The 27,332-nt window shown below is 44.0% G+C and overlaps 2 protein-coding genes across 3 annotated transcripts; one reads left to right on the top strand and one right to left on the bottom strand.

The window, feature by feature from the left end:
* Positions 1-14,742: 14,742 nt before the first annotated feature.
* Positions 14,743-18,613, top strand: LOC136549295 (sugar transport protein MST3). The gene is made up of 2 exons (XM_066540538.1): positions 14,743-15,311; positions 17,279-18,613. The coding sequence occupies exons 1-2, from the start codon at positions 14,859-14,861 to the stop codon at positions 18,395-18,397; spliced, it is 1,572 nt and encodes a 523-aa protein (XP_066396635.1). The 5' UTR covers positions 14,743-14,858; the 3' UTR covers positions 18,398-18,613.
* Positions 18,614-18,969: 356 nt separating this feature from the next.
* Positions 18,970-27,088, bottom strand: LOC136549291 (uncharacterized). Of its 2 annotated transcripts, none has more exons than XM_066540534.1 (5): positions 26,868-27,088; positions 21,976-22,406; positions 20,430-21,861; positions 20,121-20,267; positions 18,970-19,837 (listed from the first exon to the last, which is right to left on the bottom strand). In XM_066540534.1, exons 2-5 carry the CDS (start codon positions 22,024-22,026, stop codon positions 19,263-19,265), a joined length of 2,205 nt encoding a protein of 734 aa, XP_066396631.1. In that variant the 5' UTR covers positions 22,027-22,406; positions 26,868-27,088; the 3' UTR covers positions 18,970-19,262. The 2 variants fall into 2 exon arrangements, with proteins under 2 accessions (XP_066396631.1, XP_066396632.1); XM_066540535.1 differs by having other exon boundaries at positions 21,976-22,347.
* Between the last annotated feature and the right edge of the window lie 244 nt (positions 27,089-27,332).

Genomic DNA, 27,332 nt, shown 5'->3' with positions numbered 1-27,332 from the left:
GCAGTGTCGTGCAGTCCCCACCTCTTCATATAGGGGCCTCCCATCCATACACACATGCTCTCGTGTTAAGTCTCTCCATTCTAAATTATAAGTTGTTTTAAATTCTCTGAATACGTGATAGAAACTTTTTGGATAACGAGAGCAATTTTAGTTCTTTGTTAATTAGATCATGTTTGTCGGTTCGATAGAGGCTAATTGTTAGCCTCACTTTTTAGTCGGTCCATTTGAATGCCCAACGGCTAACAATTAGTCGTGGTATCCAGATAGTATCATTCACAATTTTCAGGCCTATATATACTACTCACATTCTAAATTATAAGACATTTTGGCTTTTCTAAATACGTATTTTTATGTATTTAGATATAAACTATATCTAGATACATGACAAAAAAATATTTATAGAAGCCAAATGTTTTATAATTTTGAACGAAGGGAGTATAATATTAGAGTCTGTTTGACAGGACTTCTTTTGGCTCTGGATGAGTCAGCCAGTTTTTTTTACGACTTCACTGGCTCCTAGTTCATTTCTATAAAAGAGAGAGAAAATAACTCTTCAGCATAACAGGCTAATAGCTAGCTAACCGTTGCCTTCACTTGCACTTGATGATTATATTGTGTGTGCCAGCAGCGTCCAGTTTTCTTTTCTAGTCAAATGGATGGATCCTCGGGCGACTATATAATCACTGCTAATGACCACTTGAACGTGACCCTGATCCATGACCACTTGGAAGTAGTACTGCTAATTCCTAGTGTGCCCTACTTCCAAACGGTCTTTGACTTCTTTTTCCTTTTTTGAAAAAGTTATACTGTTGAAATGGAGCAGTGAATGTACCGGATTGGATAAAGTACATTTTTCAACCTCCAATTTATGGGTCCGATTTTCAACCTTAAACTATAAAATCGGGTAACCCACCATGTAATAAGTGTCAAAACACTAGTAGAAAACCTAGCTGTAGTCCCGGTTCTCAACCCCTTTAATCCCGGTTTTGGAACCGGGACTATGCAATCGGGACTAAAGGTCTTGATTTTTAGTCCCGGTTCCTCCAACCGGGAGTAGAGGTGTTTATTGGGTAAAAAAAAGTTGCAGCTGTGGAGATTCAAACCTACGACCTCCCACTTCAGCTCTTGCATGCGTTACCATCTCACCTACCACCACACATCTAACTTAGATAAGATACGCTTTCCTTTTAAATTCAGTTTGAAGACACCTTTAGTTTAGGTTTGAGACATAAGCCGGGACTAAAGGTATCTTTAGTCCAGGTTCGTGTCTCAAATCGGGACTAAAAGTCACACTTTTAGTCTGGGTTCATGTCTCAAATCAGGACTAAAGATTCTCGCACTGACGTGCCTCTGACACACCTCGATAACCATTACAACCGGGACTAAAGGGTAGAATTATTCCCAGTTTGTATTACAAACCGTGACTAAAGGTCCAGTCCTCCCCACTGTTCGCCTAAACGGCCGTTTAGCCCGTTTACACACCGTGTAAAGGCTACACAGTGGTGCGTCGTTTTCGTTTAATCACCCGTTTACCCCGTTTAATTGGCTGTTTAGCCCGTTTAATGGGATGTTTTGCCCGAATAATGGCTAAACGGTAGGTGACCGACTGTTTACCGTTTAGCGTTTAGGAAAACATTGGTCCTCCCTTTAGCCACGGTTGCAATTTTTAAACCGGAACTAAATACTTTTTGGTCATGGGATGAAAGGTCGTTTCTCTACTAGTGAAACATGACAAATTTGGTTCTCCGGATGGCTTCACAAGTGTTTTTTAATAATAATAAAAATCTAGTTTGATCTCTAGAAATCCATGATTAATTTATTTTAAATCATAAAAATATGAAACTAGTTCCAATTTTCTCCTAAAAGTTTCATCCATCTATTGGTGCTATATTTAGAGTTATTCGGATCTTACTTGTTTCAGATGAATAATGAGTGCAACTATAAGAAAATAAAACCACAAAAATAAACTATTTATAAATACATATATATATATTTAGAGAGAGAGAGAGATATCATAAATAGGTAGAGAACATTTTTAGGAAAAAAATAGTACTAGTTTCATATCCCGATTTATGACGGATAAGTCTAGCTGAGTACCTTCTCGTACTCAGGGTTTTATTTCTCATTGTTGCAGATGGCACAGTTTATCATGGTTATTGCAAGAGTTGCTTCTATTCCGCTGTGGATGAGGAGTAAGCCTTGGGCAGGCTTCTTTATTAATCCCTCTACATGCTTTTGTGGACGGTGATCGTATGTTGGCACTGTACTAAACTATGTTAGCAAATGCTACTTTCAAACTTAATTTCTTCTGCTATTATCTATCAAACTTGGTTTGTAATAACTTTGTTTCATACTCTAATGATGGAAATGTATCTGCGAACTTTATGTAATATGTGATATGTATGTTGAATCATGTACGATCTTGGTTGTTGTGAATCGTTTATCGAGACCCGTCGTGGTACTCGATAGACTACCGGGTTTATATGGGCTCAAGTATGACAGTGCGACTGCTTGCGGGCTGCCATTGTACTTGTGCTCTTATAAATTGGTCGGTTCTACGACATTAGTCGTCGTATCCAAATAGTATCATTCACAATTTTCAGGCCTATATATACTACTCAAATTCTAAATTATAAGACATTTCGGCTTTTCTAAATATGTATTTTTATGTATTTAGATATAAACTATATCTAGATACATGACCAAAAAAAAGTATTTATAGAAGCCAAATGTTTTATAATTTTGAATGAAGGGAGTATAATATTAGAGTCTGTTTGACAGGACTTCTTTTGGCTCTGGATGAGTCAGCCAGTTTTTTTTTACGGCTTCACTGGCTCCTAGTTCATTTCTATAAAAGAGAGAGAAAATAACTCTTCAGCATAACAGGCTAACAGCTAGCTAACCGTTGCCTTCACTTGCACTTGATGATTATATTGTGTGTGCCAGCAGCGTCCAGTTTTCTTTTCTAGTCAAATGGATGGATCCTCGGGCGACTATATAATCACTGCTAATGACCACTTGAACGTGACCCTGATCCATGACCACTTGGAAGTAGTACTGCTAATTCCTAGTGTGCCCTTCTTCCAAACGGTCTTTGACTTTTTTTTTCCTTTTTTGAAAAAGTTATACTGTTGAAATGGAGCACTGAATGTACCGAATGGGGTAAAGTACATTTTTCAACCTCCAATTTATAGATCCGATTTTCAACCTTAAACTATAAAATCGGGTAACCCACCATGTAATAAGTGTCAAAACATGACAAATTTGGTTCTCCGGATGGCTTCACAAGTGTTTTTTAATAATAATAATAATCTAGTTTGATCTCTAGAAATCCATGATTAATTTATTTTAAATCATAAAAATATGAAACTAGTTCCCATTTTCTCCTAAAAGTTTCATCCATCTATTGGTGCTATATTTAGAGTTATTCGGATCTTACTTGTTTCAGATGAATAATGAGTGCAACTATAAGAAATAAAACCACAAAAATAAACCATTTATAAATACCTATATATATTTAGAGAGAGAGAGAGAGAGAGAGAGAGAGATCATAAATAGGTAGAGAACATTTTTAGGAAAAAAATAGTACTAGTTTCATATCCCGATTTAAAACAAATAATTTATAATTTTTTAGATAGTAGATCAAATTTCTATTAAAATAGACTATCACGCGAGTTTGAGGGTGAAAAACATACTTCACCCCCAAATTCAAGCATACGATCTCCAAGCCCGACGACATTATTTCAACTGTAGCTGGTGAGTCTTTGTCTAAAAGATCTCCTAAGCGAAAAATTTCAGTTTACGGGATATGCAAGGGTTATTAACTATATGCATGCTAGAATAAAGGTGCCGTGGTTACAATTGAGCTCATACATGCATGCATATGGCGGCGGCCGGGCACACGCACACACGGGTCAACAAAATGAAGTGCTAAAGCCTAAAGCTTTGTTCCCACGAATTGCATTAGCTGGCGGCCACGACGACTAGTTGATAGTTATAACTTCCTCCTCTCCTAACTGTGACTTCATTGATATATGTGCTTATCTTAAGCCAAACATATTTAAACTCTCCGCGTCTCCAAGATATATTCCCTCTATCGTGAAATATACGTGACCTGACTTTAATTTGTATCAAATCAAACTATGCTAAGTCGTCTGACTAAGTTTATAGAGAAGAAAATTAATATTTACAAAATCAATTTTGCATCATTGATACCCCCCTTGGTTTTCATGCAGTCCCCCTCCCACCTAGTGAATCCCTTTATTTAAGATAGTACCTTTATATATGTAACTACTTATCAAATTAAGTTAAAAATGATTTAGTTTAGAACAAACCTAGATACACTTATATGTGCGACAAAAGGAAGCACTGATGACTGGGTGGTGGCACAGATAGCCGTTGCCTTCACTTGCACTTGATTCCTTCCAACGAGCTGGCGCGTTATCCTATCCACAGCACAGCCATACACAAAAAAAAAAAACAGTAACTAGCCGTTGCCTTCACTTGCACTTGATTCTGCGCCACCAGAAAGTTTTCTGTGACAATGGATCGTCGATAGGGTTACTGGCGGCTAATGACCATGCATACATATATTTGACCCCTGATGACACTGATCCATGCATGTCCATCCTCTCTGCTTTGATTTTCCTCTCTCTCCCTGCAGGCTGTGCCTCACAGCAGGCAGCACGTGCATCTAACCTCAAGTTGCCACATATGCTTTACTTTGGCTAGCTTGTCCTAATTGTGCTCCGTGATTCGTGTACATTATTATTAATCACCATATTTTTATTATCATCCGATCCTAAGTAACCTCAACTCGGATCGAATGAATATATGCATGTGCACAGCCAATAAACAATATAATTGCAGCTGAAACCACTGTATAGTACTCCACTACTACCTATCGGCTGTTTCAGAGTCCACGCTTGATGAAGAAAATAATAATAAAGCCAGCTTTCTATACGTTATTAGCGGCAGACTAAACCTCCACTACACTCCACGTTAACTTGTGCTCCCTCTACTACTATACAAAGTATTATTATCTGCGATTCTTTTAGAAAGCGTATTTTGTTTTGTTACGACAAAGTATTGACCAAAAATTGTATTATCACTCACTCACTTTGGTTCCATAAATCTTATCGTTTTGGACAGCGACAAGTTCTTAAAAATATGGGCTTACTATGATTTTCTATTAGGATATATGGAAAACACAACTTTTATTAAAGTACTTGTAAAGAGTAAGCTAAAGGCATTGTCTTACTGTCTTCACTACCCCCTCTATCCTATAATACAGTTTATTATGACTTTCCAAAATTTGTGCTGAAATGTAAGGCATTATGTACGGGTGCCATGCTTAGAATTGCAGAGTTTGTTAAAATGAAAACCATGATTTGAGAAGAAACTCTTTAATTGGGTTTAATTAATTGGTACAAGCGTTATTTGAGTATTCTCTTAAGTTATCTTGTTTTTAAAAAAAATTCATTGTATTACAGGATGGAGGGAGTGAATAGACTGTATTCAAAAGTTTGACTTTAATTTAAGCTTGTCCGAGATGAAGGGAGTAGTATTATATGTATATGATAAAATTGTAATCATAAAAAAATTATATGATCTAAACAATAGCAAATTTATAAATTATGTGCTAACAATATTTTTATTTAGTAAAATCCTTGTTCTAGTGAAGGCGAAATAAGCCTTTTATTAGTTCTAGTGGAGGGAATAGCCAGTCAAAAGAATTCTAGATTCTTTTTACCTCTTAATGTAAATAATATCAAAAATTATAAATTCTGTGGTAAACGTATTTTTTAGTTAATTTCTTGTTCTAGTAAAGGTGAAATAAGCCTTCTATTAGTTTCAGCGGTACAAGATTCTCCTATTCCAGTTTAGTTCCAAAATTTTTTCACCTCCTGCTTCTTAGGTCCGTTTGGAATAGCTTATATACAAATTAATTATAATCTAATCTGAATTTTCTTATAAGTTACGGTCTAAATAATTTCCAGTATAAAGAGTCAGAGGTGTTTGGCACTTGATTATTATGGCAATTGTAAAAAGAAAGACTTTTGTGTCCTTCTTCTTACTCAGGTCACCATTCATTTCAGCATACTTCAACATCTCCATGCCCACTATTCCTCCACAAGGTCCCACGCCTGGCCGCTGTTCTGCTCCCACACGGAGGGGCAGCGAATGGGCGCCACGCGGAAGGGAGGAGCACCAGAAGAAAATCGGTCTTGGTTCTTTTGAGCTCTTGATTCTTAGATAATTGAGAAAGAATCAGGTAGTTTGGGTGGGATTCTCGATTATTTTCATCAAGAATCTGATTTTAAGCAGTCCCAAACAGGACTGTAGTTTGGGTGAAAATCTGATTTTAAACTGTCCCAAACACGCGCTTCGTATTAAGTGGTTGGATGGCTGATTGGCGCGGCTGGTCGTACCAAGTCCTATCATCGTCTAATCTGTTTGACTTGGAACAACTTTAAACGTTGATTTTTTTTTTTCAGGAACGAAGGAAGTGACAGTAACAAAACCAGAGAAACATGCACGAACTCGAGCAGGATAAGCGTGAATACGTATGTCCTACGTGCAGGCATGACACACGAGATAGCCTCCAGCTTTTAGGGATCAGATCGATCAGAGTTTATGCTTGATGCATGCAGCAAAACTGAAAAGGTATCGCCTTTGCCTTTCCAGTCACGAGGAAACTGCTTCTGCACTGCAGATTCTCTATCTTTGCATTTGTACGACAGGCATTATATCGATGATGATCCTATCTATATATAGGTCCGGGGTGTTATTTGTTCTTTTGTCTCGGTCTCGTAAGTAGTACTAGCTAGCTGCTACTAGTATATGATAGTAGGTGTATATTCTGCCAAATAAACGTAGTTCCTATTCAGGTTAACCGGTCACTATCCAGCAAAAACTAAAAAGATTCCCTCCATCTCACAAGGTATAAGTATTTAAAATTTGTTCTAAATTGACCTCTAGCTCACTTTTAAAAATCAGCACTCATATAGTCATATACAAACCTACCAATGTGTGTAATCACCGACCCAAATTTGGTAGTCGTGCATTTTTCTCACGATTAAGATAGGATTATATGTATCATTTACTTTAGTTTAACTCATAATATGTTTTAGAGCTCTTAATTAAGATGGCTTGTATTTTAGGATTGGTGGAGTATCATTTATATTAGATTAAAGATTACACTAAGCAGAAGTGTCTTATGTGATCTGTCATGTCCTATTGTCAAAGAAAGAACAAAGGTCCACAATATGAGGCGCCATATATATATGAAGTACCTACAAGTATATGATCGCCGATTAGGCAAGCGATGTGACACGCTCAGATTGTTCATCAGCTATTGTTCTTAATTGGATATGTCCAATAAGCATGCGTATACATTTTCTCGCTTTCACATGTACTCCTATTAAAGTTTTGATACATTCAACAGGCTTTTGCTAGTCTGAACAAACCAAGGTTGAAAATTTGGGCTGGCTTTTTAATAGTAGACTGACACAGAGGGCTTCCATCCATCAATTCATCGGTCCATATAACAACATGAAGTAGTATCTCATCTATGGGACATAAAATAAAATCAATAGTGGGTTTTAATATGAATCTAATAACATAAACTTCGTATTACAAAAAATATATATCATGTGTTAGTAAAGAGATTGATGCCTTACGTTCATTGTCAAAAGTAAAAATGTTCAGGATAAACATAAATGGACTTTTAAAGGAAAATATATTAATTATATTTTTTTAGATGTAATGTAACACAATTCTATTAATATGTGACATCTAGATTCCAACCCTTAACTGTCATGAAAATTAAATTTTGAACCTTCAATTTTAAAACCGTCCTACCGTAAAAGTTGAAGTTTTAAAAAATGGACTTTGTAACAAATAAAATCAGAAACAAGTAGAAGTTGGACATCCTTGAAAGCTAAGTAAAGTGCTAAAACAGACAAGAGAAAGGATAACCAATGCGACAATGCAGACAACACTAGAACCCCGCAAGGTAGAAGTACGTAGCTAGAACCATTCACATTCACCATTGAGGGAGCTAGAACAACCCAGAGAAAATACTGTAAATCGCTCATCTCACATGGCTACCGGTGAGGCGGTGACCATGCATATATGTCCTCCCAAAATATATACGTCCATGCATTATTATTATTATTATATTGGTGTTCATGCATTATACCGTTTGATAGGATCGGAGGAGACACTACTGGAGGCCGCGGCTTTGCCGAGTGTTTTTACACTCGGCAAAGAGCCCTTTGCACTCGGCAAAGGCTTTGCCGAGTGTAGCACTCGGCAAAGTCCGCTCGGCAAAATTTTTCTCGGCAAAGGGTCTTTGCCGAGTGCTTTTTATCAGGGCACTCGGCAAAATAAAAAAACAATTTTGCCGAGTGCTTGGGGCGGCACTCGGCAAAATATTTTCGGCCGTTAACGGTTATTTTGCCGAGTGCCCGACCCAGCACTTGGCAAAAAAAAATTTATTTTTTTAAAAAATTACTTTGCCGAGTGCCCCAACCCAGGCACTCGGCAAAGTTTTTTTTTAATTTTTTTTAAATTACTTTGCCGAGTGCCCCAGCCCAGGCACTCGGCAAAGTTTTTTTTTATTTTTTTTTTTAAAAATTACTTTGCCGAGTGCCCCTGCCCAGGCACTCGGCAGAGTTTTTTTTATTTTTTTTAAATAATTTCTTTGCCGAGTGCCCCTGTTTAGGCACTCGGCAAAGAATTTCTGAATTTTTTTTAAAAAAAAAAATACTTTGCCGAGTGCCTGGGCAGGGGCACTCGGCAAAGTACTTTTTTTAAAAAAATAAAAAAAAAACTTTCAGGGCCCAAAACTGCCAGCAAGGATGTTCCAACAAAGCAGAAAGTTCATATAAATATACTAGTAAATCACTAGGGAAAATCTCTGACATTATCTTCATTTCACCAAACTTCATCAGTTCATATAAATATACTAGTAAATCAATATCACATGCAAAAGAAAAACTATTGAATGCACATGAGTCAAGGGAAGAGCACACGCGTAATCTTTTGCTTTGCTTATAAAAAGAAAAGTATACATCATGATAGCTATAAAAAAATTATTGTTATCAGCGAGCAACAGAACACATCCGCTATGCACATCTTGTACTACTTGGCTAGAAGTAAAGATGTGAAAAGGCCAACCTGATTGTTTTGTTTTTCCAGAGGCAAGTATGGCATGCCATGGGAGATGTCTGAAGTGATCAAAATCCCCTTTATTGTGCTACTAACACCCAGCTCAAATAGAGACTTCACTGCCACAAGTGAAGTACAGGCTAGCTTAGCAAGAAGCCCAATCAGATTCTGCAACCACGAGACACAATAGTCAGCTGCCTCAACACATATCGAGCACACGCAACAAATTGTTGTAGAGAAAACATACACTGCATGTCGATGGGCTAAGGGCCGTGAGTCCACCAGTGTGGATCAAAGGTAGGACCTTCTCTATAACACCCTGGTGACAGAGCTGGTCCACAAGATCAACTGAAGTGCTAAAGGAGTCCACGATGCTTATCAAGCAAGCTGCAACCTTCTCCACTATCTGGAAATTGACATCACTTAGAAACAAAAGCAGAGCACTCTTTACATGCCAAAATGATCTCAGTTATATGGGGGAACAACAGTACCATTTTGTCCTCAGATTGCAGAAGATTACAGAGAGTTGGGACCGAATCCAGAACAAACTGGGAGCAATCTGCTCATGTGTACACTTGCACATCGAATTAATAGTACACTTGTAAAATAGAAACAACAAAGGCAAACTGCTCATGTGTGCAAGCCCCAAAAAATTCAGTATCAATAGAAACTAGAGGCGAGATAATTAAGATTGGAATGTCACTGCACTAAAAAACAATGATCAGGCCAGCGACTACATACACCGGATACCCAAAATACCTTTGCTCCTATTAGTTTTCAGAGTCCTCTAACATTCGAACAACTGGGGACAATTATTGTTGGAAAAATGGTATTTGAAGTAATGCTTCGTTGGAGGACTAAGCATTTGGTTGTCAACAAAATTTGTGAGAAAAGAAAGCTAAGATCAAACAAAAGCATCCATGACCACAGACACAGAGTAGAATTTGATGGGTGTCCAGTGTCAAGTTAGTTTCTTATGCACAAAAAATGATGCTTGTGACTGCAAATAGATCTGGATATATACATCAATACTAGTACCTTATCTCAAAGGCCACGTGAGGTTATTGTCAGAACTCCTAAAACACTTCCGCGCAGATGATGGTCCTCTAGCTTAGAACCTGTGCGGTGGCTGCTAACTTATCAACAATGTTTTAGCTAGCTGTATTGAAGAATAATTAGTTCTTAGTTGTTCCTATACACAACATGGTTATTTGATCCAGGTGCAGAGATATTATCAGTCAGAGAACCGAATAATTTTGATCAGATTGTATAGTGTATACATCTATCCTATTGTATATAAATTCAGTTCTAAATGAGCCATGTTTAGGAACAGGGAAACAATACTATACTGAAATTGATATATTCTAATCTGTTCTAGTTGAACTGAAAACCCATCAAAATCAGCACGCCTAGATTTCAGATCGTATCTGACCATGCACATGCTACAATTTCATTCCATATGTACAAAAAAAAAAACCAGCAACCTCGGCTAGTGAAATACAAGTGAAAAGCAATATACATGTATATTACTCCAACAACAATGTAGATTCCTTTGGGTGTCGTAGTCCAGAATGGAATGTCGCCAGTCCTGGTACCCTGCTATTGCGCGGTTGCACCATACAGCATAGCCCTGTGGAAAATCTTTGGATTCCTCAGTGAGAGATCTCATAATGCATCACGAGACAACGAAACATCGCTGCTGATGCCAAGGCCGATAAGTCACAGGAGGAGTTGAATGGATGATTGGAGCAGGATGGAAGCCAGCACCGCCACTGCCAAATACACGGTGAACCCACAGAGGAGCTAGACTACAGCCACCATGAGAAATGAACTGCCTCTGCCAGGCGAGAAAAAGGAGGAACCACCCTCTTCCCCCCTGTCCCATGACCGAAAAGTTGAGGGAAAAAACTAACATAAAAAGGAAGAAGAAAGGAGGGGCGGTGGAAACGAACGAAAGGGAGGCGCCAAGGCTGTTTTTGGTGGCTTGGGAAATAGCTTATTGGGCATCCACAAGCCCTTGTGACCAACTTTATTTCTAACCACAAAATTTCATTGTTTGAATAACAAATACTGTTTCTTTTCTTGGATGCACATATACTTATGGCCATATGTATTCTTAGCCGTAAAAATTATATTTTCGAACCACATTGTTTCCTGAGTACTCTGTTGTCAAACCACACGGAGTACTCTGTTGAGTAGATAAAAGATCATGCATCGTAAAAAGGCAAAACTAGATAGACTACTCAAGAAAATTATATTTGACCAAAAAACATTAATTTGTAGCATACAGCTACATGCAAGGAGTATTTTATTTTCCTATGTAAATTGATAAAGTGAACAGGAAAGGAGGAAATATTTTCTATCTCATGCAGAGCAAATACTTGAAGATGTTTACTTAACTAAGAAAGATAAGTGAACTGGATCACGGAATAAGACTGTTGTGAGTGTCTACAGCTGTTTATTCTGGAGGCACAAAAAAAAAACAAAATAGAGAACAGGTATGAGATCAGGACCGAGTGTTCCTACTGAAACATATTTCATATTTGTACTGAAGCGTTCTCAAGTGGGCAATAGGTAGAAGATAAAACAACAATATGAGTAGCAGTCCATTAGATTAAACAAGTCTTGCAAATGTTGACTGAAAATAAACTAAAATAAAGTAAAAAAGGTAATAAGATGCACAACTAAACTGAAAGTTAAAAGACAGAAAAAAGGTCTGGCTCCTCATCAATCCTCACTATACAACCTGTAGTAATCTGTGAACGATAAATACAAATAAGGTATATCTAAGTAAGCTAAACAATCTGCAGGCTCATTTCACGCAACAAGGAAAAGGCCAGAGAACAGAAGTACCCAAGGAAGCAGAGCACAAATCTGATTTTGATGGCAGATGAGATGATGCCATCGGTGGCAAGCCTGAGCACTATAATGTTACCTGCTCAGCTACATCGAGGTACTCGATGGCTAGCAGCCGGGAGCAGAGCACGGGGAGGAGGCCGTGGCGGACAACGGCGTCCCCGGCGCGCGGCATGGCGTCGCAGAGGTACGTGATGGCGCGCACGGACAGCAGAATCACGTCCGGGGTAGCCCCCGTGCCATCGCCGCCGCCGCCGGCCCGCCGCACCAGCGCCCGGGCGGCTGCCTCCGTGGGGAAGTACCCGCCGGCGTCCTCCGCGCAGAACGACAGCGCCTCGCAGAGCTCCATGAGCGCCGCCACCACCGCGACCGGCGACGGGGGTGAGCGCGGCGGGCGCGGCCGCGGGCGAGGCCGGCGGAGAGCGCGGGCGCGGGCGCGGGCGTACGCGGGCGCGGGCGCGAGGGCGGGGCTCGCCGGCGAGGGCGCGGCAGCGGCGGGGGTGGGCGCGGCGGCGGCTGTGGTGGGCGCGGGGGCGAGCGGGTGTGGCTGGGGCGTTTTTTTAGGGTTGGGCCGGTGGGCTTTTACTCGTCAATTTTTAAAAAAAAAAAAATCAACTTTGCCGAGTACCCCTGGACCGGCACTCGGCAAAATATATTTATTTTTTTTTTATTTTGGGCCCAAATTTTTTTCTGGGGCCCTGTGACAGTATTTCAAACTCTATTTTAAAATTTGGGGCAATTTTGACTTTTTTGATATATTTTATTAGTTTATTTCATTTCGTCGAATTTTTCAAGATATTTCAAATTTGAACTGCAGGTACATGGAATAATGGACTTTGGTCATCCAAAAATTGATACTCATGATATTTAGGGTATGTTTAGGCCGTATCCAGGAACTCACATGAAATATCGAGCATCTCGTTGACGTAACATGTCGAGGTACTTGCCGGAAATGTGATTTTAAATTATATAAAATGCAAACGAAGTCCTAAAATCACGAAACTTGTCGAGGCGTCGTGTTATCGCATGTGGAGGCTATGGTAAAAAATTGAGAAGGTTTCGAGCAAGTTGTGACGTCGGATGCCAAAAACCCAGACATCTCCACATGTGGAGGCTCTGATCACATGTGGAGATGTCTGGGTTTTTGGCATCCGACGTCACACCTTGCTCGAAACCTTCTCAATTTTTTACCACAGCCTCCACATGCGATAACACGACGCATCGACAAGTTTCGTGATTTTCGGACTTCGTTTGCATTTTATATAATTTAAAATCACATTTTCGGCAAGTACCTCGATATGTTACGTCAACGAGATGCTCGATATTTCATGTGAGTTCCTGGATATGGCCTAAACATACCCTAAATATCATGAGTATCAATTTTTAAATGACCAAAGTCCATTATTCCATGTACCTGCAGTTCAAATTTAAAATATCCCGAAAAATTCGACGAAACAAAATAAACTAATAAAATATATCAAAAAAAGTCAAAATTGCCCCAAATTTTAAAATAGAGTTTGAAATACTGTCACAGGGCCCCAGAAAAAAATTTGGGCCCAAAATCAAAAAATATATATATATATATTTTGCCGAGTGCCATGGGGGGCACTCGGGGCACTCGGCAAAGTTGATTTTCAAAAAAAAAAAAAAATTTGCCAAGTGCCTCGCACTAACACTCGGCAAAATAAGTTTTAAAAAATTTTAAAAAAAATTTGCCGAGTGCCCAAGGCTTACACTCGGCAAAATATGTTTTTAAAAAATAAAAAAAAAAATTGCCGAGTGCCGCGGCACTCGGCAAAGCCCAGCTTTGCCGAGAGCCAGGCTTTGCCGAGTGCCTGGCACTCGGCAAAGCCACCTTTGCCGAGTGCTTTATTTTGCCGAGTGCGGCACTCGGCAAAATATTGCTTTGCCGAGTGCCCCGATAAAAAACACTCGGCAAAGTCTCAGGCACTCGGCAAAGTACAGTTTTTCAGTAGTGAGAGGGTATATATATATATCATCCAACTAACCAATGCAATATTCAGAGAAGTCGATATATAATATCTTGAGATATTATTAAGCAAAATAATGCAAACGCAACGGGCGGAGGACAGATATTTTTTATATATTATTATACATTGATATGCTGGTGAGGAAGGCCAGCAGGCCGGCAGCAGCAAGTCAACCCTAGCTAGCTCATCACCTCATAATCTGACGATACATATGGGAACTGAAACGACGGATTAGATAATTTCTCCAACTCAGCAGCCGCATACAGATCACGTACAGCTAGGTCCTGCATCCGTAACGGTTACTCCAACTGCGCCTTCGATCAACTTGTTGCTTAACTGCTCTGACCATGCATCGATGTATCTTATCTTCAATATATATGCAATCACCGTAGTAGCACATGTGTGTGTATGCATCCCAAGATAACCTAGCTAGCGTTGACTTGCCAACCATGCATCCATTTCGATCAGAGACTGCGTGCTAGCTGCAGCCAGTAATGGACCACTAAACTATCGGCCTGTTCGCTGGTTGATTTCTAGGCTGATAAGCCCGACTGGTATGTGCCATCAATCATACCCATCATATATGTATCTTCTATTGTGTTGTGTCCATATATATACATAATATATACATGTCCATGCCCGTGCCTATATAAGGAGCACAGCCCTCCGTCTCCTTGAGCACTCTGTCCTCAGCCCTCCTCCAGCTGATTGCATTGCTTGGGCTAGCCCCTCCGGCCTCCAGCTAATACATAGTCTCTCCCTCAGGCCTCAGCTCCTTGGTTTCTCAGCCAGCTGCCTCTCCGGCCGGCCGTCTAGCTGCCAGAGGAAGAGGACACGATGGCCGGCGGTGCCATCGTGAACACGGGCGGGGGCAAGGACTACCCGGGCAAGCTGACCCTCTTCGTCCTGCTCACCTGCATCGTCGCCGCCACCGGCGGTCTCATCTTCGGGTACGACATCGGTATCTCGGGCGGCGTCACCTCCATGGACCCGTTCCTGAAGAAGTTCTTCCCGGAGGTGTTCCGGAAGAAGCAGGAGGCCAAGACCAACCAGTACTGCAAGTACGACAACCAGCTGCTCCAGACCTTCACCTCCTCCCTCTACCTCGCCGCGCTCATCGCCTCCTTCTTCGCCGCAACCGTCACCCGCGTACTCGGCCGCAAGTGGTCCATGCTTGTCGGAGGCCTCACCTTCCTCGTCGGCGCCGCGCTCAACGGCGCCGCCCAGAACGTCGCCATGCTCATCATCGGACGCATCCTCCTCGGCATCGGCGTCGGATTCGCCAATCAGGTATGGTGTATACCACCCTCGATCCGTTCACAAAAGAATGCAATTCTCGTTTTCCGAGAAGTCAATCAATTTAAATTTTGACCAAAATTATATAAAAAATACTAACATTCCTGATGCAAAATTAGTATTATTAGATTAGTTATAGAATATATTTTCATAATAAATTTATTTGGAGACATAAATATATTAATACTATTTACTATAAACTTGGTTAAATTTGAGCTACTTCTTTTCTGGACGGAGGGAGTACATAGTATTATGCAGTAATACTGGATGCCTGCGTATGTACGCACACTAGCTATCTTTTTTCGAGATTGGGTACTAATTACCGAGACGCCTCCTCTCGGTAGAGACGATCGAGATGCGGCTACTCTGTCCTGCTGCTTGTTTTTTTGCACGGCAGGTAACAAAAAGAACTATACCTAATCTAATGAGACAAAGCATATATATTTATATAAGATAATTATATATATATATATATATATATATGATAGCAATGTTACACCATAAATGATCTCTTCATGAATTCTACCTTGTCGTGACAGCAAAGAGCGAGGCCGTAGGTAGCGATTCCGTCAATGACCTTGCGTACGTACATGATAGGGACATACGTAGCTGTCCAAGGGTTGCTTGAGTTTTGAAAAGAAAAGATTACGATCGAGATGACATTCTCTTCATTAGGTGCCAGCTGTTAACCAAAGGGAACTATACACATACATACATACGTGTATAACATACTAGCAGTTAACCAACGGAAACTTTTCTGTATGTTTATCTGCCACCTAGCTAGCTAGATGCATGTTCACATCATCACTATGCTAGCTTGCCGCCGGTTTCTTGGCCCTTGCTGCCTTTGCTTGTTCATTGTCCTCCTCCTCGGCCTCGCTCTCAGCTAGCTAGTTGCTGATCTTGACCCCTTTACTACGCTAGCTAGCTACCTGTTGCCAACAATTTTGTTTCTTATAGGAGTATCTCTCAAGCATATATACCAGAGAGCAGCTTTCTAGCATCTCATCTGGTTTAGGGCCTCTTTGGCACGGCTTATGCCGGCTTTGGCTTCATCTATTTTGCGTAAATCGAGGCACTGTAGCGTGAAGCCGTTTTGTAAGCCGGGGTTAAAATGAACTAGAAGCCGGGAAAAACCAGTTTTTCTGGCTTCACCGGCTTTGGCTTCATCGGTGAAACCGTTTTGGATGAGCCGTGCCAAAGAGGGCTTTAATGTATAATTTGCATTTTTGCTTCTTCATCTTTAAAAAAAAAAGTGTTGCCCTGTTACCAGAGCCGCTAGCTAGCTAGCTAAGTGTTAATTGTATTTTCGACGACATTATTATGTTCATGCATGTCATTGGCGGCAACGACGAGCTGTTTAATTGCATATACAATATACTCTATATAGACTAGTATATAATTGTATCCATTAACTGTGTGTGTGTGTGTGTGTGTGTGTGTGTACTCCGTGGTCGTTAGCTGGCTAGCTAGCTGTAACAGTACGCATGTAAGGTCGGTCGACATCGCCAAGGTTCACGCGCAACACTTAAATTTCATTCAAAAGCAAACTTCTTTTTTCCTTGCAAAGATCATTCAAACACAAGGTTTCATGTGACACTATGGATTACGAGATAAGATCTGACCGGACTAGTTAATGAGCCCTGGAGACGGATAACAACAGATAATTATTAAACACACACACACACATCCACGTACCACTAGCTAGTCGACTAGTACTACGTACTGCGTATTTCAATTTGCAACCACCTGCTGGTGGGTACCTTCAATTTAACCTTATTAGCTTGCTGATCATTTCTTCTCAATAACTGAATGGCACAGTCCATGCCCTTTTGCTTTTTTATTAAAAAAAACACATCAGACAGCACTGTGATTTCTAAAACAATATTGGCAAGTACTAGTAACAATGAATGAATGAATGAAAATTGATTTCTAACGTACGCATGCATTCATGTATGCAGTCTGTGCCGGTGTACCTGTCGGAGATGGCGCCGGCGCGTCTCCGTGGCACGCTCAACATCGGGTTCCAGCTGATGATCACGATCGGCATCCTGGCGGCGGAGCTGATCAACTACGGCACCAACAAGATCAAGGCCGGGTACGGGTGGCGCGTCAGCCTGGCGCTGGCGGCGGTGCCGGCGGCCATCATCACCCTGGGCTCCCTCTTCCTCCCCGACACCCCCAACTCCCTCCTGGAGCGGGGCCACCCCGAGGAGGCGCGGCGCATGCTCCGGCGCATCCGCGGCACGGAGGACATCGGCGAGGAGTACGCGGACCTGGTGGCGGCGAGCGAGGAGGCCCGGCAGGTGCAGCACCCGTGGCGGAACATCGTCAAGCGCCGGTACCGGGCGCAGCTCACCATGGCCGTCTTCATCCCCTTCTTCCAGCAGCTGACAGGGATCAACGTCATCATGTTCTACGCGCCGGTGCTGTTCGAGACGCTGGGGTTCAAGAACGACGCCTCACTCATGTCCTCCGTCATCACGGGGCTCGTCAACGTCTTCGCCACCGTGGTTTCCATCGTCACCGTCGACCGCGTCGGGCGCCGGAAGCTGTTCCTCCAGGGCGGCGCGCAGATGATCGTGTGCCAGCTCGTGGTGGGCACGCTCATCGCCGCCAAGTTCGGGACCAGCGGCACGGGCGACATCGCCAGGGGTTACGCGGCGGTGGTGGTGGTGTTCATCTGCGCCTACGTGGCCGGGTTCGCCTGGTCGTGGGGGCCGCTCGGGTGGCTGGTGCCGTCGGAGATCTTCCCGCTGGAGATCCGGCCGGCGGGGCAGAGCATCAACGTCTCCGTCAACATGTTCTTCACCTTCTGCATCGCGCAGGCGTTCCTCACCATGCTCTGCCACTTCAAGTTCGGGCTCTTCTACTTCTTCGCCGGCTGGGTCGTCATCATGACCGTCTTCATCGCGCTCTTCCTGCCGGAGACCAAGAACGTGCCCATCGAGGAGATGGTGCTCGTCTGGAAGTCACACTGGTTCTGGAAAAGGTTCATCGCCGACGAGGACGTGCACGTCGGCGGCAACCACCTGCAGATGGCCAAAAACGGCGGCGACACCAAGGGGGCCGACGCCTGAACGTGATCATCTATTCTATCCGGATTGATCGATTGTACGTGTGGAATCCCTCCCCTCCCTTTAGACTTCCATTCCATCCCATCACGTACTTGAGTTAATTCTCCATCAAGTAGTAGCCACATACTCTGCTAATACAAGTATTTGTTTGTTTAATGTTTGTTACGCCCATTAATTCTTGTAAAAAAAACATGATCCATTTCTTAAAGGATGTATCAAGTATTTGCTTCTTGTTATTAGAGTATGAACATACAGGATGAATGAACTACAAGGTGAATCAATCATTTCCTGGATGGTGTTCCATTCCATACAAGAGCAATATATCGCCGCAGTACAATGCTAACAGCAGCCAGTAGGTAGACACATTCCGGATGCAAGCAAAGTACTACCAATTAGCCATACATAAACAACAAAAATGTACCAATTGTCCATCCCAATATACCACCACCAATTGTCCAACCCAAAATTGTACCAATTGTCCATTCCAATGCACCACCCACCAATTGTCCAACCCAAGGGTACTTGTACCATATATCTATCAAAGCATACACTCAGAACAACTCACAAAATTCAGATAATGCTCACAAAATTTATCACCAACCAATATTGCAGTCTTACAGAAGTCGTCTTAAAAAAAATGATAATCTTATTGTTTCATTCAGGCTTTATTTGCAAGGGAAAAAATCATACAATTCCCAATTGTCATCAATACCACTCAAATATTAGAAAAATATGTGCTGATATGAAAGCACTGCTCTGCTTATTGTTTTGAGCTTTATTCACGTGAGAAAAACTCGATCAGCAAAACTGGTGCCTCGCTTATTTCACAACATTGACATGGTATATCGATGGCTGTGCTTGACTGATCTTACTGCGCCTTTCCCTCTGTCTGAGTATGCTTCGACACATCTATGGCACTCACATGTTCAGCAGGTCTTGATCCCAGCAAAGTCATGGGCGTGCTGCGAGCTCTTGTGTACTTCAGCACTGAGCTTGAGGCATATCCAGAGCGTGCATGTCGTGAGCTCTGTGGCATGTGAGAAGATGAGGCACCCACCAATCTGGAAGATTTGCGGTCCGATCTACCACCACGGTCAGAACGGTGCGAAGAAGAGATCTTGCGGGTATGGCGGTCTGAGACATCTTTTGAACCAGTCGCCCTAATAGGCTGCTTGTTGTACACAACGAGGTTTGGCAGGAGACCAAGCAGGTACTTCTTCAGGTGCTCATCACCTACATTCTTCTGTGCAGGGTTGCCATCAAGGTTAATGGCTTCTAGAGAGTTGTAATTCGCAGCTAGCTGCCCAAGGCCCTTTGATGTAGAAATCTTGTTGTGGCGCAAGTCCAGAACCTTAAGTTTCAGAAGCCGGTGAAGACCATCTACCTCACTGATCTTGTTACCAGCCAGATATAACTCCTTCAATGAGGAACAGGAGGCCAGTCCTAACAAATAATCCAAAACAAAGTCAATGCAGGCAAAGAAATCTTTTCAGTTGAATAATCATATATAATTCAGTTTCAGGAAACATCCATGGATGGTTTCTCACACCCCTCAAGATAGTTAAGAATCTAAAGCATAACAACGCGCCAAGTCAGAAGATGAAAATGGGGGAAAGGGGGTATGAGCGTCATAAGATTCTATCAAGTGACTACAACCAGGGAGAAGCACATAAATAAAGTAACACAATAAATAAAGGAGCAAACTATAAGATGCTAAAACACATACCATGACCAATTCTAGATATCCTATTATAGCTGATATCCAACAAGCGCAATCGTGTCAATTCTCTGAGGCCTTCGATTGTTGATATGTTATTCTTCGACAGGCTTAACATGTGAAGGCCTTTTGGAAGAGCTCCTGCGGTTACTCGCACTGCACAGAAAGACCCAAACATTAGAAATGCGATGTAATCTTCTTGAAACAGATGAGCAGTACAGATGCAAAAGAAAACAAGGATATGAAAACAGCAAACAGCATGCCGCTAATAACTTAATTCTGAACTAATAAAACTAATAATAAAGAAAAGGGGCTTACCAATTGAGTTCCCTGATAAGTTCAATACGCGCAAACCTGAGAATGCGCTCAGTCTTGGAATCACAACCAAACCATGGTTTGCCAACTGTGCCGATGATGAAGCAGGAGTCAACTTTGAAATATAAGTGTAAGCTATCTCCATGCCAAGCAGGCTTTTAGCATCAGGCCGCACAGCAGGAACACCAGCCATTGGCTCACTAGATTTGGCCAAAGCAGAATTTGAACTTTCTCCTTGTTCATCCAAAGCGATATCATTGATATCAATTTGGTTGATCCAATCCTCGATTCTTTTAATATTGTAGGTTCTTGGAGTAAGTTCACTTGGGTCCTCATCAATATCAGTTTTACTGTGTTCAGGTTCCCCACTAATGTCATTTGTATCAGAAATGTTCACCGACTCAGGCACTTCAACTACAAGGGACTGGTGGAGTGTGCTATCTCTGTTCCACAGCTTCTCTCTCTCTTGATCTGTAGCTTCACTGAGGTCACCGTCATTCCCAGAATGGTGACAAACATCCCCTGGATCTGCACAGAAAGGGGCAACTGGATCCAGTGAGTGATCACCACAAATGTATTTGCCATCCCAGTATTCATGACCTACTAGGATCCCATCCCTGACAAAATTTTCTTCTGTGCTTCCAGTGGACCGTTGACCCTCTGCAGCAGCATCAGAGCAACCTACTGAACCACGGTCATCGATGTTGGATGCCCGGTACACATTTGGAGAAGAAGGTGCACAATAAACATCAAAATTCGATTTACTGCGATGCATTTCACCACCGCTCAGGTTGTCAAACTTCTCATCAATCAGTGAACATAAACCATCAACAGATCTGCAACGAGACCCTAGTATCTCAGAATCGACAGAACCTTCTGGATCACTGGTGGAATCATTCTGAAATATTGCAGATTGTGATCTTGGGAATTTGCTTTGGGAATAAGACATGCGATGATGGCTATCAGAATCAACAGTGTGATCACCCAAAGGTTCACAAAAGTCATGGCTGATTAGGTCAGATGAGGCATCAAAATCGTCCTCATTTTTTGGGCTGCACGTCTTAGTAGATTCTCCAACAACTTCACCTCTCTTGAAACTAGAGGGGTCGCCTTTGTGTTCATGGTTTGTAACATCAAACTCAGAGCCTTCGCTAGAATTATGATCATGATCCTTTTGAAGCATGTTTCCAAGAGACTGGCTCTTCTTTAGGTGCCCAACCTCCTTGCCCTCATCAGAGCATACATATCTATTCAAGTCTTCTGATCTGCAGCATTCTTGATGAGATGATGGGCTAGTGCCACAATGCCCGCTCACGGCTGAACGGTTATTTTCATCTGCCATCTGGTTTGGACTAGCTGAAGCAGTCATGGTCTTCAACTGAGAATCCTTATTTGACGCTGCACGCATGGTTTCATCTGCTGGGGAAAACCCCTCCTAACAAGAGAACAAAAGAAGATTTGAGTTGTAGTAAAGTAGGATCTAAACTAGTTGCTTCTTCATGGGAATGCAATGGGAAGCAGTAAAAATACAAGAGGTATTTGTCTGTACCTTGGATCTGTGCTGTGCAGTAGAGGATGAAAAGCAAAAGAACCTAACCATAAGAAATAAACTCTGATGCCAACTGTGCAAGCTTACACCAGATTGCTTTGATCACCAACACACCAAAAACCCTATGAAACCAATCACATTGCTGAAGCAAAGGACCTTTTTCTAGAGAACTGAGCTGAGCAAATTTGTTACATCTCAGCTGCCGTTGGGAATTAGCCGTAATCAACAAAAAGGCCTTCCAAGGCTCGGCGTAGCCTCCAGATGTAGGTCGGGCTTACTCCCAAAGGCAAGGATAAGGTGGTTGTAGAATTGTTGCAGGACCACACCCACTTAGAGGTGCGAGATGTGTATGGCCTCTTGATACCTGCCAGTCTGAAAGAAGGGTTTAGGAACTAGACAAATCCAAAAGGATGCATGTGTGGTGGAAAATCCTGCAAAACAAAAAGGCATACATGAGGGAGCAAGCATTACTTGAAAGGGGAAAAAAAAACTTGATAGACAAAGCAGATATGAAAATTGTGATTAAGGCCCAAAAGAAGTTAAGATTGCCACATTACACAATTTTTCATGAAGCTAGTTCTACTATGCAAAACATTATTCCAATGCAAACATGCACAAATTCTTTTGTGCTACATTGGGAGCGGTGCAGCCAGTGAGTTACGATTAAATTCAGGTAGCACTAGCAGCAACCATTCGCTACTTATTCCAATACACATGCATCAATTAGCATCCATGTCATATGCCTAATGGGGCCTACAGGCCCATCTGGCCCAGCTGGCCCAGACGCCAGCAGCAGCAGCAGCAGCAGCGCCGACGCCTAGGGGGAGGCGCACAAGCAAGGGCAGGTCCCCGACGTCCACTATCCATATCAGGAGAGTCTCCAATAGGAATAGGATTAGTTAAGGTAGGAAGGGGTCCATATCTATAAGGATTTCCCTCATTAGATTGCTTAGGATACAAGTCTACCCAGGGCTATAAGTAGAGGGGCTATGTAATCATTGCAATTAAGAAAGAACAGCCTCAAGGCTTATCCCTCCTTCCCCTTCTCCCTCTACTGTGCCAACTCCTCCTCTCCCTCTGCCCTAACGTCGCAGCCCTCTCCCTGTGCCGCCGCCCACATCCCACCTCCCTAACCCTAGACGCCACCTAGAGCCCCCCTCCCTGCCGGGCTCTTACACTGGTATCCGGAGACCAAACGATCCATGGACTCCACCACCACCACCATGCAGCAGCTGATCGAGAACCTCGCTGCCGATCTCCGCAAGAACTTCGGAGAGATGCACCGTCAACCTCGACAATCATCTGCACGCTATCCAGCGCGCACGCACCCATGGCGATGCCGCCATCACCAGCGTCCAGACCAGATTGGATCGGGAAGCCGCCATCGACGACCTCGCCGCAGAAACCAAGAGCGTCATGATCGCCGCCGGCAAGTCGTATCTCCAACGCAAGATGGACGCACATCAGCCCTCCAACACTCCGGAGATCATCCTGGCTGTGTCAAACAGCCTGCTTTTGGCTCCACCGCCATCACCACAGCCACCAATGGCGCCGTTGTTTCCATTGGAGGAACCTCAATCCTCCAACACCCCGCAGATCATCGGCAAGGTGGCCGATAGCTTGCTCCCAACACCAGAGCCATCGCTGCCGGGCTCTTCTTCGCAAGGACAGCGCACCGTGAGCCCTTCGACGACTCCATCGACACCATCAGCCCAATGCCCTCCTCTACACGCCGACTGGCCATCAGTGCAGCAGGCGCCGACCCCACCATCACAGGGTCCGATCCAGGCAGCAGCAGCCCCGTCAACACGCCAACAGCCAACCATCGTGGCTAGGTTGACGCCACCAACATTCGACGGCTCTACAGATCCACTACCATGGATCTCAAGGATGCAGCTCCTCTTCAGGCTGCAGCACATACCAGAAGATGGGCAAGTTCGGTATGCAGCGTTTCATCTAACTGAAGCAGCGCACTGTTGGTATATACAGATGATAAAGGAGGCGCCAACATCAGAGTGGACAGCCTTCACACGGCGCCTCATCCGCGACTTCAGCCCTCCAACCAAACAGGAAGCACGGGATGACCCCACTCCTCCCCGTCACAACGACGACCTGAACGACTACATCGACACCTTCACTGAGTACACAGTACGCACTGGCATCACCAACTACCTCCATCAAGTCAACCTCTTCATCAACGGTCTACAACACAAGCTTCGGGACACGGTCGCTCAATATCAACCGCAGGAGATGGAAGCAGCCGTCCTCCTCGCCCGCGCCCTGGACGACATCGCAGCAACTCCACTCGTCGATCCCGACGCAGCTCGGGAAAAGGAGCCACGCACCACAGCAATTCGAGTGGACAATGAGTCACCTCCACATCCTCCTCCGGCGAACCTGACGACCCGCACACCATCAGCAGGGGCACTAATCCCACAGTTCGGCTACAATTCAGCAGCAACAATGTACGCCCGCCAGTTGAAGCTCAACCCACCTCAAGCAGCAGCCACGGCGGACAACCTATCGGCGTCCTCCCTGACTTCCAACTGTAACCGCAACGAGACTCTACGCTCCATCGACATCTCCGACACTCTTGTTCAGCTTCGGGGAGCCTCCACGGATGAGCGTGAGCTTCAGATCATCTACGACACTATTACACTGCAGGCAGCGGCTCCAGCTTGGACGATCTGCGAAGGCGTCATCTACTACAACAACCGCCTCTACATACCAGCATCCTCCCCGCTACTGCAGGACATACTCGAGTCGATTGGAACTACAGCTCCGCATCTCCTAGCGATAGGCCTCCACACGACTTCTTCACCGACAACGCAAGCTTTCCCCTCGAGTATTCTACTCCTTGAGGCCTGGACACAACGCATGCTTCCATCAGCCACGGTTGTCTTTTTCGACAACAACGGCCAACAGTTCCTCTCCATCAAGGACGTCTACATCGGCTGGCAGCACGCTAACGGCCCCCCGCTGATCTCCCCGGCAAACTCCGACACCGGCGACCTCCTCTTCGGCACGCTACAACACTTTACCACGACACCACCAACCATCGTCGCCATTGCATTGTGCCGGCGCATAAGGGGACAAGTTGATGCTGGCCAGATGCACTCGCTTCTACAACCTCCACGGGAGATAACAGTCACTACACTTCCCGGGAACGCTTTCCGGTGCCGCCATCTACGCAGCCCGCAACATCCATGAACCACTGGATGGCTCGGGAACCGACAGCTATTACATCTCCGGCTACTTCGGCTTGTGTAGCTACTGCTTCCAGTTCTCCGATTACCATGTCACCACCAACGAATTCAACGACACCTTGGGCCACATCACAGTTCAAATCACACAGCTATCCGGGGATGCCAAACCACCACCAGAGGCAGTCAAAGATTGGACAATGATTCAGCGCGAGGACGCACTGATCGCAGAAGGGGGGAGTGATGTCATACGCCTAATGGGGCCTACAGGCCCAGCTGGCCCAGCTGGCCCAGACGCCAGCAGCAGCAGCAGCAGCGCCGACGCCTAGGGGGAGGCGCACAAGCAAGGGCAGGTCCCCGACGTCCACTATCCATATCAGGAGAGTCTCCAATAGGAATAGGATTAGTTAAGATAGGAAGGGGTCCATATCTATAAGGACTTCCCTCATTAGATTGCTTAGGATACAAGTCTACCTAGGACCATAAGTAGAGGGACTATGTAATCATTGTGATTAAGAAAGAACAGCCTCAAGGCTTATCCCTCCTTCCCCTTCTCCCTCTCCTGCGCCAACTCCTCCTCTCCCTCTGCCCTAACGCCGCCGCCCTCTCCCTGTGCCACCACCCACAACCCACCTCCCTAACCCTAGCCGCCACCTAGAGCCCCCCTCCCTGCCGGGCTCTTACAATCCAACTGAAATAAAAACGTCCAAAATTATTCAGTTTTAATGTAAGGAAGGGTAGCAAAAAAGAGACTGAATGGCCACATGATGCAAAATTTAGGATCGGATCATACGGCTGAGGCAATTCAGTAACTATGAACCTATCCAATTCCAACCGTCATTTAGGATGACATATTATTCCTCAGCGCAGAGCAGATATTGCATTGAGGGCAATACTAGGCATATTACACTTAGCCATCTTGAATTGTTTCAGATGGAAGGGTGGTGTTTTTAGATGGTAAGATCCCAGGATTAGAAAAAGGAACCCCTATCAACAATCACAGTTTGTGACCGAAAAGGTGTGTGCAGTAGTACTAAGGGGATGTTAATCATTGTTTGCCACCGAGAGGTAGGTCCAGCACAGGCGGAGGCTACACTTCCACCAGAGCATCAGCAGCAGCAGCACACATAATACTGACATACAGGACAACGAGAGCTCTCCTTTTCTCCCCCGTGACGCCGAGTCTGTGCGTGGAGCCATTGGGGAGGCGCGGCGGGGCGGCGTCGGCGTCGGCGACAGCGCAAGGGAAAGACGCAAGAGGTGGGCCGCGAATTGTACTGGAACAAGGACAGCGCAATTACTGCGTCAATCGCACATGATTCCTTCCTTCCTGTCGTCAGGAGCAGGAGAGAAGAGCTCAATCGAATTGGAGTGGAAGGATGCCGTTTGCAGATCGCGGAATCGAAATTAGACAGCTATTGTATTATATAAAATACGGCAATTAAATCTCATAATCTCGTGGATGAATATCGACAGCAGCGCGTAGTAAGAAAGGAGATCCGAGTCGATGCATGAATTCGGCTAGTAGAAAGATAGATGTAGTGGTTTCGCTTCGATTGGATACCTGAGGGCGAGAAGGAAGGGGAGTAGTAGAACGGAAGGAAGGAAGGAAGCATCTGCCATCCATGGCGTCCATGACCATTAGAGTAATAATCTAGGTTAGCGAGGCGAGGGGGGAGGGAATCTTACCAGGAGATTCGAAAGCAATCCAAGTCCGGCTGGTTGGATGGATTGATCTCCAGAGGCACGGGAACGGCGGCTCCGTCCGTGGACGGGGGATGATGAGATGGATCGGGGTGGCGCGATTGGAGGAGGGGGAGGAGGAGCTTCCTCAAGTTGGGGGGCAGGGCAGAGGCGGCGGCGGCGGCAGCGAGGAAGAGGAAGACGAACGTGGGGCGGGGACGGGACGGAAAGAGGCCTTCTGCGCCTTTTCTTTCTTTTCCCTTATTTAGTTCGACCCCAAAATCCAAAAAGTTGCTACAGTACCTGTCACATCGAATATTTGCGGCTCGTGCATGGAGCATTAAATGTAGACGAAAAGAAAAACTAATTGCACAGTTTGGTGGGAAATTACGAGACGAACGTTTTAAACCTAATTAGTCAATGTTTGGACACTATTTGCCAAATAAAAACGAAGGTGCTACAGTAGCCCCA

The sequence above is a fragment of the Miscanthus floridulus genome, chromosome 4, assembly GCF_019320115.1.
Source record: "Miscanthus floridulus cultivar M001 chromosome 4, ASM1932011v1, whole genome shotgun sequence".
Classification (NCBI taxonomy): Eukaryota; Viridiplantae; Streptophyta; class Magnoliopsida; order Poales; family Poaceae; genus Miscanthus; species Miscanthus floridulus.
Note: the sequence above shows the minus strand (reverse complement) of the source record. Positions and strands in the feature narration are given on the sequence as shown.